Raw genomic sequence first — 15,684 nt, forward strand, 5'->3', positions numbered from 1 at the left:
TACTTCTCTAAGGGAATGAAGCACTTTTTTCTCTGGAGACTGCATCAGACTATGTGAAAGATGAAAAAGCTTGTTTTTATGGTTTCAAATGTTACGCAATTGGATATGAATTTAGTCCAGGAAGTGATGAGGTAAGGGAAAAAGTGAGATAGTTATAATTGCTTCACCTAATAAATCACCTAATACATTTTTTGAGGGTAAAAAAATTTGTATTCCCACTTATGGCTAAGTTATGTTAGCAAAATATTTTTGGGTTAATTTTATATAAATAATATTTTTTTTTTTGTTAAGGGCATTATTAATTTGGAATTCTTTAATCAGGATATTAATCAAATGGTTTTTTGTGTGGTTTATGGCACTCTGCAAAAACACTGTGTGGTTTTATGTTGTATGTCAGTGATCTAAGATACGTCAGGGATATAAGATTTCCTGAAATTCTGGCCTACACTTGCATCAGAGATCCAAGATGTGGGATCTTTTTACTGTCATTGCTTATTGAATGACATACTTGCATTATTTTCCAGTGCTCACTTACACCAGAACTCTGACTCCTTGGAAATGCTGTGTGCATTTAGGCTACCTCAGGCTTACCCAGTGGTCTCCTCATTTTGCCTTAAGGACATGAGTCGTTTCCACCACTATTTATTGCAAAAGGAAGATTTGATTTCATGTCCTTTACCCAGTTCTTTCTCTTGGCTTATTTTAAGAGATTATTGAAAACACTTAATATGTTTTATACTACATCCAGAAAAATAAGACTTCCCATATCCCGGGAGTCTTTGGACCTGTTGGTTCATGTGGACTTCACAAAGTCTGCATCTTGCTTACACAACCCTCACAGAAGATTTACATTATCTTATTCCTGGATTTTGCTCAAGCTAAATCATGTCTTCAGATTTTCAGAATATTAATTTCTTTGGAATTTCTTTACATTTCAGATAAGAAAACATACCATTATAAGATTATCATCTATGGTGGTCCCACTGGCTTTCAGCAAAATCAAATTAGTAATTGCTACAGATGATCTAATTAGTCTGTGTTTGAATAGAAATAGCTTTTGGTTAAGCAAAAAACCCCATGTAGATTCATATGTCATTGTTTTTCTTTAAAGCATTTACAAACCAAGCTGCTGGCATGTTTTGAATGCTCAGTGCTAAAACATGCTAGCCAATACCTTAAGTCTGTCATCTAAAGAGTATTATAAGTAATTGTTTTCAAACATACCTTTTTATTCTAAAAAATTTTATACACTGTCCTATGTCACAGCAGAACATGGCAGTTACTGTATGACAAGAAATACATTGCTGAGAAGATTCAAATATTGGGACATATAAATTTAAGATAAAATACTGTCAAGAAAATGTTTTGATTATCCTATTTTCTGAAATACTAATTTTGTCTTATTTTTTTTTTAATTTTAAGGGTATTATTCAGCTGGAGAAAGAACTAGCAAATTTAGGAGGATCCTGTGCAGCAGCTTTGATGAAGAAAGATTTAGCACTTCCAATTGGTAAGAACATACTTCATTAGTTCATCATTGTCCATGTTTTCTGAATTATAGTACATTTAAATATTATTGTTGCTTTTAATTTGAGTCTTGAAACTGAATTAATCAAACAATAAAGCTGGCAGTATTTTCTGCTTACTTTTTTCCCTTTGTGTGCATATGGAGAGGAGGGAGACCTGGTCATTTAAATTTGAATGAGCTCAGCCATCCACTGGTAGAGTATGACTGTATGAACTGTGTCCCACAGTTTTCTCATGGTACTTCATAAATGTGCAGGTATCATCTTTGTATTTTTCTTTCACTGTTTTTTTTCTCCCCACACTCCACACCACTCTGTATGAAAAAATACCTGCAGCATTGAATTGCAAAATTTAAAATTACTGTTTTCAAGTTGAAAATGACCATTTCATCTGTAGACCTTATTGCTAAAAATATTTATACTATAGCTTATTTTTTTACAATTAGAAAAGAAACCACATACTTTTACAGCAGAGGCTGCAAATAGAGGTTTATAGTAACCCAGCTGCAATTGAAAATGTAAGGAAAATGAGTTTGGAATATGGAGTTAGAACTTCTAATGATGCAGCCTTATTATGAGTAATATAATTTCTCTTAAATAACATCAGCATATAGGAAAAATAGGCTCATAATATATAATAGGATAACACAGATAATTTTAATTTAGGAACACAAATCAAAGCTCAGATACTGTTACATTGGAAGCATGGATTTATGAACAGGAAAACACTGATCAGTGTGGAGTTATAATCACACAACCTACTTTGTATTTTTGATCCAGTATTTTGCTTGTATATTTGGGTTGTTTACAAATTTCTTACTTTATGTTGTAAGGAGACACCTCAATTGCACTAGAAGATCTTTATTTCACTTTCCAAAGTACAGGCAATTCTACAGGTTAAACTGTGCCTTCATCTCTTATCCCTCAAGCTCCTTAGTTTTGTTGACTTCTCTTAGTTTTGCTGCTCTTCTATGCAACAACAAAAAGACTGAAATCCTCATAACTTAATCTCCCATATTTTACAATACTTTGTACTTCTCTCTTGGGAGCTTTTTATGTTTATTCTGTTAAAATGCCTAAAATAAGAAGAGTGACACATAGATTGACTATGGTATGCTATACCATAGAAATTTGAAATAAAATATGCAGTTAAACTACCTGGGCAGTCACAGCTGTGTATGAAAGTGGCTGTGTATGATCTGCAAGGGAGGAGGGATAGTTGCATTGCCTTTAAGGAGTATTCTTGATGACTGATCTAAAGGCAATTGATTTGTTTGTTTATCTAACATCAGCTCAAGAACTTCAACCAAGTCTGGCAAGGTTGCTGGCAAGTTTACAATGTTTATATAATGTATTGTTTCTCTCCAAGACCACTGGATCCTCTGAGTAAACAAAACTGGGGAATTATAGTCAACAGTAGTAGTATTTGCAAATTTGAAAATACTGTACAGCCTTTTAAGACAGTTTTCAGTTGTGTGTAATTTTGCTTTGAGTGTTTTGTCAGGTGTCTCAGAAGAACACTGGCAGAAAAAGTGCTAAAGCTGTTGTTTTCTAGAGCAACATTGAAATGCCTTAGTATCAGACTTTTTTTTTCTTTCTCTGCATCCTAGGTTATGTATTTTCTACTCTTTGCTGCACATGAAATGGTTCTTTAATATTGTCATTTCTAATCTGCACAGCCCTGTCATCTTACTTGTGGAAGAGTGTGAACTACACAAAATAATAGACTCAATAATCATATAAAAGACTTTCTTGCAATGCATACACACAAGGCCCTTTTTAGTAGACTTTTCATACTTTGTTATAATTTCTACAGTTTTACTTTTTTGTAATTGTTGTAGTGGGTGTATTCATTGTGCAACTAGTCAAATATTTGTGGGAGTATTCCTCTAGAAATATTAGGAATAAAAGTGTTTTGATGGACCTGACAAGGTTAAACCTATTTTGTTGCAAAGGAAGATGGACCAGAAAGTGATTTCTTCACATATTAGGAAAAGTATATTTGAGAGCTACATCCAAGTACTGTTCAAAAGGCTGTTTTTCCTTCTTGCTAGTTCAAGATGTAAATTTAAGATACTTCTTCCGGAGAGAGATCTGGTCTATGACCAAGATCTGACTTAAACAGCCGTGTGAAATTGGTTTATGTATTTTTTATTATTGCTTTCTTAATTGTATCAAATCTAGTAGTACTTTATTTCTGAGGGCAGTTTTTAGATGTCTTTATTTCTTTGAATTTTAAAAAGTACCTTGGGACTTGATTTTCTTATTTCTCTTTCTTCTGACTAGTAGAATTGCCTGATATGTTTCTAAAAGAGAGTAGAAATATGGTAACCTTATCTGTTTCACTGTGTTTGGCAATTCTGGTCATCCTGAAATCATCAGACTTTGGAGTTGGATTTGTGAGAAATAAATACTGTGTAATAGTGTGTATTTGAGCTTTGTGGTTTAGGAAGAATCATAATTCATGAAACTGTGCAGAGTTGATCAGGTTTTCAAATAATTTTACAAAGGTAAGCTCTTAAAAGGGCGCAGCTGTTGCATACTTAGAGATACTGCTTCCCATAAACCATCTTGACCTCTCAAAATCTTTCTGAAAGTATCTAGTCACATCCAAAGACTTGCCATACATAGTGCCTTGGAGATAAAAAGATAAGCACCAAATTTTTGTTCTATGTAACTTGCATTGTTCATTTGTGTGTGCACTGAACTACACAATACTGCATGTTTACTATGTTATTTGAAAATATTAATATTTTAGCTGCTGATTGAACAGTGTGATACATCATTATGCAGACTTGAAATTTGTAATATAAAAGGCTTCACAGAAGAGAATTTCATCTCATATTCTGTAATATATAGATAATACAACTGTTATATTTTTCCAGCAGGTATTGAGTTTGAAGAGGATCTTGAGATACTTGAAGAAGCTGCCTTACAGGTATGCTGCAGCTTTTTATCCATTGCAATGTACTTAAGCACGTAATTGCATTGAAACTGCTACAGAAGAAAATAATTTGTAAGGCTTTTATAGTAGAATGAATCCAGCTTATTATGTAGCAGTTAAAAAAAAAAAAACCATACAGAATTTTAGTATTTAAGTATTTAGTATTAGTATTTAAGTATTAAGTAAGCAATGTTTTTTAATAATGAATCTACTTGGAAGAAAATATTTACAATGTCACATAGAACATTAGATGACAAGTATTTCAAAATATCCATTTGGCTAAAGTTGCAGTATTTGGCAAGTTTTAAATGTTACCAAAATCAGTCTTTTGCATGTCTTTGTAATTAGAGAAATAAAATCACTTTTTCAGCTGAGCAGTGATGTTAATAAAATCCCAAATAATAGGATTGCTGTTGTTCTAGTTTACTGATGGCTTTTTGTTGAGTACAATGGGAGTTAATGCTGAGTCTCCCTCAACTCAACGTCATTTAACCTCTTTTGGCATAAATTATTGTTAAATAGACTGAGAGGGCTTTTTAAAAAGCTTTTTCAGAGTGAAGTTTATTCTTCTTGAGCAGTTTTTTAAATGCCCAAAGTGTTTTTACCAATTGTGTCAGGTTATGGGAAAATGTGCACATGTTACTGAAAAGCTGTTCTGTGTCTCTTTTCAACCCCTAACCTATGCCAAAAAAACAAAAAGGTGTGTAAAGCTCACTCAGGCATTCTTGGGAAAGGCTTGGCACTATCTCACTCACCAACCATTTTGGAAGCTCTCGAAGGCAGTCTTCCCCTGCAGGTACAAAGCAATGAGCAGTCGTTTCTGGAAGATTTCATTGCTTGTGTACCAGGATCAAGTGGTGGACGACTTGCAAGGTAAAACTGCACTGTTGCTTGTCCTTTTAATTGGCTGTAGATCTGTCATAGTTATTTAAAGTATTAGTTAAATAAAACTCTTTGGCTATATTGTTTCCATTAATACATTAGTTAAAACCATGTAGGCATTCAGATGTTTAGTGTCTTGTCTTAGCTCTTTTTTTAGTTAACTCTTTTGTACAGAGTAAGAATTTCTCTTTTGGAGGCTGTAAGAGATTTTAATGTTAGATGCTTTTCTTTGCTGTAGGTGGCTGCAGCCAGATTCATATGCTGATCCTCAGAAAACATCATTGATTTTGAATAAGGATGACATCCGGTGTGGTTGGCCAACTGTTATTACAGTACAAACAAAAGACCAGTATGGGGAAGTTGTTCATGTTCCTAATATGAAGGTAATTATTGTAAGCTTAGCTGTTCTGCCTAAGCTTGCAATCTTTTAGTTTTTGTTATAGGTATTCCACAGCATACTCTTGTATTGGACAGAAAGTGGAATTCAGAATTTCATTGTAGTCAGACTTTCTTACATCTAAATCCACAAACCTGCTAAATTCTGTATTATGCCAGCACCATTTCATGAAATTAATAACTTGCCTGTAATGAACTACACATGTGTAATTGCATAAATAATCAGTCATAAGTGAGGTTTGATGGTGATTATGAAAGTGACAAGAACTAATTTTTAAATTTGTAAGCCAGGAAAGAGTATTATAAGCCATAGACTTTGTGATGGAAAAAAATAATCACATTGGTGGACCACCTTATGGTTACTTTATTTTAGACTAGAACAATAATCTTGCCTTTTCTGGTTGTAATACATGGAAGTTCCTGTAGTCCTTGCAGTTAATAAGGATAGCTGGCAAGGACTGGTGTTCCTGTGCTTGCCTTCGGCCTCTTTAGTTAACCACAGTTTTTCAGTACTGGAAAGGAGGTGCTCTTGACAGCTCAGGTAGAGTTAGAAGAATTTTGTACATTTTGAGGTAAAACCTATGTGGAATGTATGAAGGTGTGCTGCTTGAAGTAGTAAAGCAATGCAAACAAAACAGACACAAAATGGTTTTCATGTGGTTCTAATAAATTAGGTTTCTTCTGTATTTTAAAGCCCACTGCTACTGTGGAGTGGTTGGTTTTGTTAAAGCTCAAGTGTAGATGAAGTACTTTTTACAAAAGCATGATTCTTGTGAGAAAAGCTCTCAAATCTGTTCTTTGTATATGATGTAATAGTGAGTTGTAAACCTAGTAATGAGCAGCAGTTCTCCAACAATAACGCAAGAATGAGCTTAGTCACAAACACTGCTTGAGTGAAAATTGTGTGATTTCTGACTTAGTGGTAGAACAAGTGGAAGACTCTCAGTAGTGATTTTCTCCTGTCAGTCAGGAAAAGGATATGTCAAAATATCAAAATTATTGCTGGTTTTATTATTACTGTTCAATGCACTGTAATACAAATGTATTAAAGTGACAAAAACCCTAATTCAATTTAATCATTCTTCTGGACTCATTCAGTGTGCAATGCACTGATGTAAGTTTTGGTAAATTAAATCAAATTTTTATAAAACTGTGTGTGAAAACTGCAGAATTTAAACACCTGCACTTTATTGCAGGTTTCAGATGAGTTACATACAAACTTACTTTCCAGGTGGTCTGTCTTTCTCAGAAAATTGTGTACTGCTAGCTGTTACCTGCACTAATGGAGATCCATGCTACCTCTGGGGGAAAAAGTCAGTTAAAACACGCACTGAAGGGGACGATATAAATGTGCGTGCTGGTTGTGAGGTGGCAGAGCCAGCCAGGATCCAATCTAGCCATTGCTGATCTAGTGGCCATGATGTTCCGCTCTGAAATCTGTGCACTCACTTGGAAGGCTTTCTTTCTCTTCTGTTTCACTTTTCTGCTCTGGGAAAACTTCGCTAGGCATAGCAGACTGTGAGCTGCTTCCCAGGGAGTGCTGTGGAACTGGCAGAAGTGACACCAGCCTGTGCTGATGGTGTGCCAAGTCAGTTGGGTGCTTCTCCCCTGCCCATTGCCATCTTCCCAAGATGCCGTGCTTGGCTTTGCAGATTAAGTGTGCATATGTTGGGTTTTGACACAGCTGGATTTACAGGGAGTGCTCTAAGGCCTTTGTCACTGCACTGCATTAAATTTAAAAGAATGTGTGTGTGTGAGTTTTCTCACTAAATCATATTCCCTCTTCCACATCTTATTACAGGTGGAAGTCAAAGCTATTCCTGTTTCTCAGAAAAAAACATCTTTGCAGCAAGAGCAAGTTAAAAAAGTGCAGCGGATACCAGGCAGTCCTGCAACAGCTGTTTCCCCTAGCAGTGATATGACCTTTGGAGGACTTCCTTCACCAAAGCTTGATTCCTCCTATGAGCCGATGATAGTAAAAGAAGCTCGGTATATTGCCATTACAATGATGAAGGTAAGTTACTGCAATTTTGGCAATGTAACTATAGAATTCAGCATTCAAAGTGTGTAAAGGTATGCAGCAGAGAAGGAAAAATGTATATTTACTTTTGGTCCCAATCTGAAAATATATTCAATGCAAATTACTTTGATTAATATTAGTTCAGCCATAAACTAAAATCAAAAGGGCCAATTGCTTAAACTCTAAAGCAGTTAGATTGGATTAGAATTAAAAGCAAAGTTGTCTTTGATTTTGATTAAATAGATTAACAAATTAATCTGAGTCATTTAGTAGAAATAAAACCACATATTAAAATGCTGAAGGGAAGGTTAAACCACGATGTTTATTAATATGGAGTTGGAGTGTTCCAGTGAATACATACTTTAAACTAGAACAGGTGAAATAGAAAAACAGGAAAAAATAAGAGATCAGCGTAGTAAAAAAAGGCATACAAATGATATATATATCAATGCATATGTATTAAGCAGCATCTGATGAAATGAGCCACTGTTAAATGCATCAGCTCAGACACTTAGGAACAGTTTTTAAAGAAGTGAAAACTGAGCAGCTAGTGTTGATTTGATTAAGTATATTAGAGCACATGCAGTAAATTTACATATGTGTACCATACTGACCCAGTTAAGAGATGTGGCATGTTGTGTACAACTAACAGTTGCACAGCTTAATGAGACAGGATTAGCCAAGAGGGTAGAGAAGGATAATACTTAGCATAATCAGTATGGATTGGCTGTGGGGGCAGAACCCAGCCAACTGGCACCTTTTGGAGGCAAAAGATAGTGCTGCAGTACCTGTGTGTAAATAGTGCAACTGGGTATTGAATAGTGTCTTAATAGATCAATGAAAGAGCTATTAAATCAATGTAGTGTATAACAAATGGTTTAATGGCTTGCTAAATCATGTGCATATCAAGGTGTGATTTTGGCATTTTTATTTGGGCTACTACGAACATGGTTTTGATGTTTCTTGGTTTTGATGCTTCTTTTAAAAGTGACTTGAGGGGAGGCAGAAGTACATTATTTATGCCAAGTTAGGGTTTAGATAGTATTTCTGATAGCCACTGTCTACAGGTATCTGTTGCTTCTTTTCCAGTGATAGGTGTCAGATCTGCTCACACAACTCTTGTGGTGGTATATCTTGTAATGCATGAGATGCTTTGGGGTAAATTACAGTGGTACAAGTGTAGGGTGTTCAAAAACTCTTCTGTAGATTTGATGGAGTGAGGAATGCTTAATATCATCTAGCTAACGTGTAATCATTTTTTAATTGAAATAAGGCTAAGGGAAATGAAAATGGAAGGATTCATTTTAAATCCTCTTAGAAGTTAATAACAGTTCAAACCTTCATAAAGATAAAAGTAAAAAGACATCAAGGTTAAATCAAAAAAGCATCTCTCTCGTTGAAACATGCTTGATTTCTGTATTTAGTGCTTTTCCAGAGAATTATCCTTTCAAGTTAAGGTTCTTTTCACGTTAAGTCCTTTCCATCCAAAACTTTATGAATTAAAGTCATTGTCAATATTCTGTACTATTTCCCTGCCTGCATTATTAAGCACACTCATTTCAGTGTAAAATGCAGACATCTCCTGATATTTTCATTTTATATCAGCCTGCACATTATATCAATACTTGATACAAACACCTAAATATGGTTATAAAGCGTCACTTCATAAAAATATATATAATAAATTATGACATGTATGGGGGACTGATACCCAAAACTGTATCTTTTTACAGGGACCCGAAATGGCTTATCTGCATATATGTTCAAAAGTTCTTATCCTACCTTTTGTTGGTTTTAATTTAACAGGGGAATCTCGTAGCTCAGAAACTCTTGCAACCCAGAGAGACTCTTGGTGAGGGACTTTGCATTTCTAGGAATAGCTCTGTTTTCTTAGGGGGCTTTTCAGAGCAATGATTTCACAGGATGCTATGGAAGTGAACCAGCTCTTTTTTTGTAGTGGAAGTCAATGGAAGTATCACCTCAATGTTCAGGGAATTTCATCTTCACTTGGAGTTGAAAGAAAAAGGATGTGAAATTTCATTGATAAAGCCCCTGGGCTGGTTTGCAGGTTTTACCTGCAACTTACTTGCTTTCTTACCTTCCCATGGTCTTCAATGCACTGCCTGGATTCTTTTATACAAGTCACATTTGAAGCAATTCAAAGACTTAAGAAGGTCTTTTGTTAGCAGTAGCAATCTTTCTTATTTAAATAATGTCTGTTTAATGAGACAGTGAAGATACTCTTTCATGTGTGCATTTATATATTTCTGTGTTTTGAAATTTATTTCTGATTCCCTGATCGATGCTTTAGGGCTGTGTAAAGTTAGATTGATGTGTTCTGTAAGAAAATGTGGTGCTTTCTGTTATTCAAGACAGTGGTGTAACTGTTGGTTTCATGTTTGAATTTAACCTCTTTATAGGCTTACGAAAATTATTCTTTTGAAGAACTACGTTTTGCTTCACCAACACCAAAGAGGTAAACATTAAAAAATTTATTTTGGTTAGGGACTTAAATTAACGTGTCTTGACATTTCTGCTCTACGCCCAGACTCCCAAATGTGACTGACAGGTAATCATGTCTGGAGGTAGAAACACAGAAGTCAAGTATTATGTTTCCTTACATGTACTTTTATTTAAAATCCTTTTTTCTTAATCGTTCAAATGTAGTTTCCTTATTTGTATTAGCTACTCTCTGAATCTGTTCCTTTATCATTTGGTATAAATAAATGTAGAATAGAGGATTATATTTTCATAGTAAATAATAGAAGGTTAGTACATTGGGAAAGGAAAAAATTGTATTTAGATGATCTGCTAGAAAAAGAGTAGTTTCCAAACTAAACTTTATACTAATCATTATATTTTGATTGATTGGTTTTGTTTTGTTTTTGCCTAGACCCAGTGAAAATATGTTGATCAGAGTCAATAATGACGGTACATACTGTGCAAACTGGACTCCTGGAGCTGTGGGTCTCTATACCATTCATGTTACTATTGATGGCATTGAAATAGGTACCTAACTTTCACTATATTTAAGCATACATTTATATTATTTCCATTTTGTATACTAACACATTTTTATCTTGATGCTCATAAGATTTAATTTACAGTTCATAGCAAAACTTAGTAGCCAAGTTTTTATTCAAAAGCCTTCTAGTTAAATCTCTTTTTGTCAGAATAAAAAGCCCCACATGCTGAAATAGGAATATATGTTATAAATCATGTATTTATAATGCGGTTAGACTACCAGTTTAACAGTGTCTCTTATTCTCAACTCTGTGGTGGAAGAAGAAAGTCTTATTTCAGCTGAGTGTGACAGAGAAGTATAGTTAAAGGGAAAAAAACCCCAGTCCAACACTGAAGAATCTACGGAAAGGCAAAATTGTTCCTGACGATGCTGAAATGCATACTGTCATTTGTTCTGGAAAACTGAGGAGGTGTGGTCTTAACTGAGACTCTGCCTAAACTCTTATTTATTTGTACTCATTTTTAAATGCTTTTGGTTCATTCCTTGCTGGAAATCTTTTAGGTACCTTGCCAGTCTTGGGGACTGCACTATAAGATACTATAGCATATAGTGAAAAGAGTGCCCTTCCAAAAATACTCTATCTTGAATGCTCTCATGTAAGTCTTACTGGTGCTACAGTGAAGATGGCAGTAGAAGCACTCAAAGTGTTGTAGCTGGACCCACATCTGATTAGAGGGCTTGGGTGAGTTGATGAGCACCAGCAGTTCCTCTTTCCCAATACTGACCAGCATCTTTAGTAAACACATTGTGATACTCATAAATGCAAATACACATAATTCATGTAGAAATGAAATGTGATTTGGTTTTACATGTTAACTACAGAAGATAAGATGTATAAAGTATTATTATTAATGGTTATCTCTATTCCTCAGAGGAAGATTTGCCTTCATAGGAGTGCGATGCACTCAATTGTATTTTTTTCAGCATGTCACCTCTGGAGCAAACTTTACACTGTAGTTTCAATCAACTGCTCTTATATTTTTACACAGGTTCTACCATCCTCAAGCATTGTGTAGGGTAAACTAGAAATTTTAAATATAAATCTTAACCGTCATTATTAAATAGGTATGAGTATACTCTTAATACTCAGCTGTGCCATTTTTCTGCAATAGAACTTTCTGACTCAATCATTATATTAGACTATGCCATCTGAAACTTTGATGTACTTATGCTTGACCCATAATTCTGTCAACTTTTGACTGCTTAAGTACTGGTAACAGTTTCTCTTTGTTTCAAACCTTTTATGTTCTTGATGCTTGTAGATTGCTTCTGTTACTCCCATGCTTGTTTAACAGGATGTTAGTGAAACCAACAGTTTCATTGTTATGTCCGGATGCTTCTTTTCAAGATGTTGTTTTTCATATTGTCAGTCTGTAAAATGAAACAAAAAACACAAAAGTATCTATTGTTGCAGTTTGCTTTTAACAGTGATTGCTGAGGCAGTTCTTTGAAGGTTATTATTCAAGGTCGTATTCATCTATTACTTAAATTTTTGTGTCTTTCTTCACATATATTTGCATGTATCTTTCTTCACAAACAAGAATGTCACTTTCTAGAGCCTTCATGTTTTATAACAGCATTGGTAATTAAATATGCCAATTTTTTACATTATAGGCCTTTTCTGGTTGCATAATGTGGCTTTTCAGCTTCTTATATCTGTCTCACATGTAGCAATTAGCTTCTGTAGCAGTACAACATTACATAAGTTATTGCTTCTCCAGAAGCTTTCACCTGCAGCTCTCAAACACTAGACTCTGTGTTGACCATTCCTTGAAACATAATCCTACAGACACTATTAAGATAGAAAATTACCTGGTAGTGCTTGGTACATACTCTGTGACAGATACCTAACAACAGCATGAAACCACAGCTCTGTAAATTTCCACATATGAAATGAAAAATGCTCAGAAATTAATACATTGCACCATGAAGCAACTGCAAGTGTGGATTTTGGCAGACAGATAAGTGGTTATTTTGTTTACTCTAAATTGTAGCACAGATAAATTGTAGTTACTGTTTAACTGATATATCCCCTTATTTTTTTTTAAACTTAGTCTTTGTTTGCTTATAGATGCTGGACTAGAAGTGAAAGTAAAAGATCCTCCAAAAGGAATGATACCTCCTGGAACCCAACTTATTAAACCAAAAGCAGAGCCTCAGCCAAACAAGGTTTGGAGAAATGGAAAAAAATCCAAAACAGATAGTTATGTTTGGGTGGGACTTTTTTGTTGTTTAATGTATACGTTATCATATAATAGTGCTGCAGACTAAAAGGGTATTTGCGGATCACTTTAACATGCTGAATGGAATGAAATTAATATACTGGATAAAATGAGACAAATTAATTTCATTTTCTTTTTGTATATGAATTCACAAAACTGATAGAAGCTCTACAGAAACTGTCTTTACCTTGGCTTGTCACACAAACATATCACAGCTATTGTTAAAGCCACAAACAAAATTTTGCACTATTAGTTCTATTTCTTACATATTGTACTACAAAATTAATTGTGCATTAAATTTTACGAAGGTTTTGTTTTGTCATGAGCATCTTCAATCATTATAAAATCCATATAATGATTTATTATTTATTCTAACCAGTTTCTTTAGTATGCTTTCCCTGCTTAGAAAATGGTATGATTATGTTTTTTAAAGGTATCTTTTATTTAGTTTTTGAATCCCCATTTCACCTTATCATTCCACCGTGAAGGATTAGACACACTAAAGCAAGTAAGCTGAAATGGGTGACAGTGGTATAAGGAAAATTGCCCAGATGAGGGAGATACCTCGCACTTCCTCTTAGATGCAAAGGAAGGGATATTAAATGAGGTGGTAATTTTTTTTTCTTTTTTGATTGGAATAAAGCTGTATAAAAAGATGTGGAATTCTGAAATACCACAGGGATGTCTTTCCTGTCCTACTGAAATTGGGAAGGTGGTTAAGAAATAAGTGGTTACAAAAAGGATCAGGTTTCTGACGACTTCTTACCTATGGAGTGCATCCTAATTTTTTTTTTTCCTAGATTTCAGGATAATCCAGACACAGTAACTTTGTTGTATGGTTCCCTAGTCTCTAAAATGCATCCAGCATCTGCTTTTACTGCTAACAAGATTTTTTCCCTGAAGCCATGCCTCAAATTAAGCATAATAAATGTACTTTTAGTTTCAATGCAATATTTACCCCTCACTGGCTCTCTTTTTTTGTTTTTTTTCCCCAAGAAGCTTCTTTTAGACTTTCTCCCTTCTCTTGGAGGAAGACTGCCTGGTTAGTTCATTATCTTAATTAGAACTCCCAATTCCTATTAAGAGAGATTTATATCAAGCTACTTCATTATACCTCCACCCAAGTTAATCATCATATATGTTGTTTTGCTGTCCCCAAGTTGAGAGACTCTAGTTTGATATGAGATAAATTGCTGAACAGAACTTCTGTTTTTCTTTTCAATTATTACAGTGGAAATTTGGATTATTTTTTCATACATGATAACTGTGTTGTCAAGGAAGAGTCAAAGTACTTGACAGAAGTCAGTTCTCTAATGTTCTGAGATGTTATGTAGTGTTTAAGCCTCTCCTTGTGTTGTTCCATGTGCATGTCTAATTTCTTGCTCCAAGCTTTAGTTTCTTTGAAAGAGGAGCCATCTTTGTCCTGTACCTAGTATCTGTAGAGCCTGCCGAAAAGTTAAACTAGATCTTTCATGGTAAACCATTTAATATGTCATCTTTCTTCTGTGTCATAATAAATCACATAAAAAATCAGGATAATTCTTGGTGTATCAACAGCAGTATTGTAAGTAATACAACAAGGTAATAATTGTACTGTGCTCCATGTTTCTGAAGCCAAGAATGCAGATTAGACATGTATCAGTCAGAGACAGTCCAGTATACCAAATCATGTTTTGCTGACAAAAAGGGCATAGTTGAGCTGTAAATGCTGCTTCATCATCTTTGGCAGCCTGAAATTTCAGACACTTGTAACCAAAGGATACTAACAGTGCATTCTCAGTGGTGATCTGTTCTCAGCTAGAAACACCAAAATACTTTCTTTGAGGCGCTGGAACATTCCTGTTTTGTAGCCAAACCTTACTTAAATTGCAAGCTGAAAATGGGTACTGTGTTAAGATTTTATACATGTATTCTTCATTTTCTGTTTTTGAAGCCAGATGAAAAATCTGAAGGAGACTATGATAGTGATCTGTATTCAGCTTGGGGTATATGACCCATAAGAATTGCTGTCTCCTAATAGGCTGCAAAGCTTAAATCAACTAACTTGCAGGAAACTTGATTCCACATCCTATTGAGGAAAACATTATTTTTCAAGCTATGTAATGAAATTCAGAATGGTTGGAACCAACTAAAAGGAAAAGGTCCTAATTTAGCTGAATTTGAAAGTGCAAGACTGGTACCAAAATGTTTGGTCAGTAACATGTTTTGATGGTTTCTACCATCCTGACGCAACAAGTAGCTAGCAAAACCAAAAACACAACCACCTAACCCAAAAGCTCTGGGCTGGGGGTAGTTTTTCTCTCCCCTTTGTAGATCAACCCTCTTGTAAAGGTCACTTTATTGCTTACAACACCTCTTTATGTTGTGTGGCATGCACCTCTTTGCAGATTTGTCAAATAAAAAAGCACAGCAATACAGCTGTTGAAAACTGTGCAGTGTAGGGATGATGCTAATTCCCAAGCCTTTCTGCCTTAGTCAGTTCTTTAGTTGGAATACACTTGGTATATGCTCCATGGAAGAATTGCCTATGGAGGTGTTACAAAAATATTCCTAGCAAAGAGGCGCTGTGTCAGAAATAAAACACAGACAATAAAGTTTTACATCATGGTCAGAAATGAGCATAAGAGAACTCCTGATCTGTTTTTTACTATATTATCTGTTAGTGTATC

General features: G+C 34.8%; 1 protein-coding gene across 20 annotated transcripts in view; it reads left to right on the forward strand.

Annotated features, from left to right (window-relative positions):
- Positions 1–15,684, forward strand: part of MYCBP2 (MYC binding protein 2) — a 174,244-nt gene that overhangs the window by 101,049 nt on the left and 57,511 nt on the right. For 16 of the 20 annotated variants that reach the window (XM_030270789.4, XM_030270803.4, XM_030270836.4 and 13 more), the window contains 9 exons: positions 13–131; positions 1,423–1,510; positions 4,412–4,464; positions 5,171–5,343; positions 5,591–5,735; positions 7,550–7,762; positions 10,189–10,244; positions 10,662–10,777; positions 12,865–12,962. In XM_030270789.4, coding sequence (XP_030126649.4) covers positions 13–131; positions 1,423–1,510; positions 4,412–4,464; positions 5,171–5,343; positions 5,591–5,735; positions 7,550–7,762; positions 10,189–10,244; positions 10,662–10,777; positions 12,865–12,962 — 1,061 coding nt within the window. The remainder of the gene's footprint in view (positions 1–12; positions 132–1,422; positions 1,511–4,411; positions 4,465–5,170; positions 5,344–5,590; positions 5,736–7,549; positions 7,763–10,188; positions 10,245–10,661; positions 10,778–12,864; positions 12,963–15,684) is intronic. The other 4 variants (XM_030270795.4, XM_030270816.4, XM_030270914.4 and 1 more) reach the window with 1 other exon arrangement.

Source organism: Taeniopygia guttata, chromosome 1 (genome assembly GCF_048771995.1).
Source record: "Taeniopygia guttata chromosome 1, bTaeGut7.mat, whole genome shotgun sequence".
NCBI lineage: Eukaryota > Metazoa > Chordata > Aves > Passeriformes > Estrildidae > Taeniopygia > Taeniopygia guttata.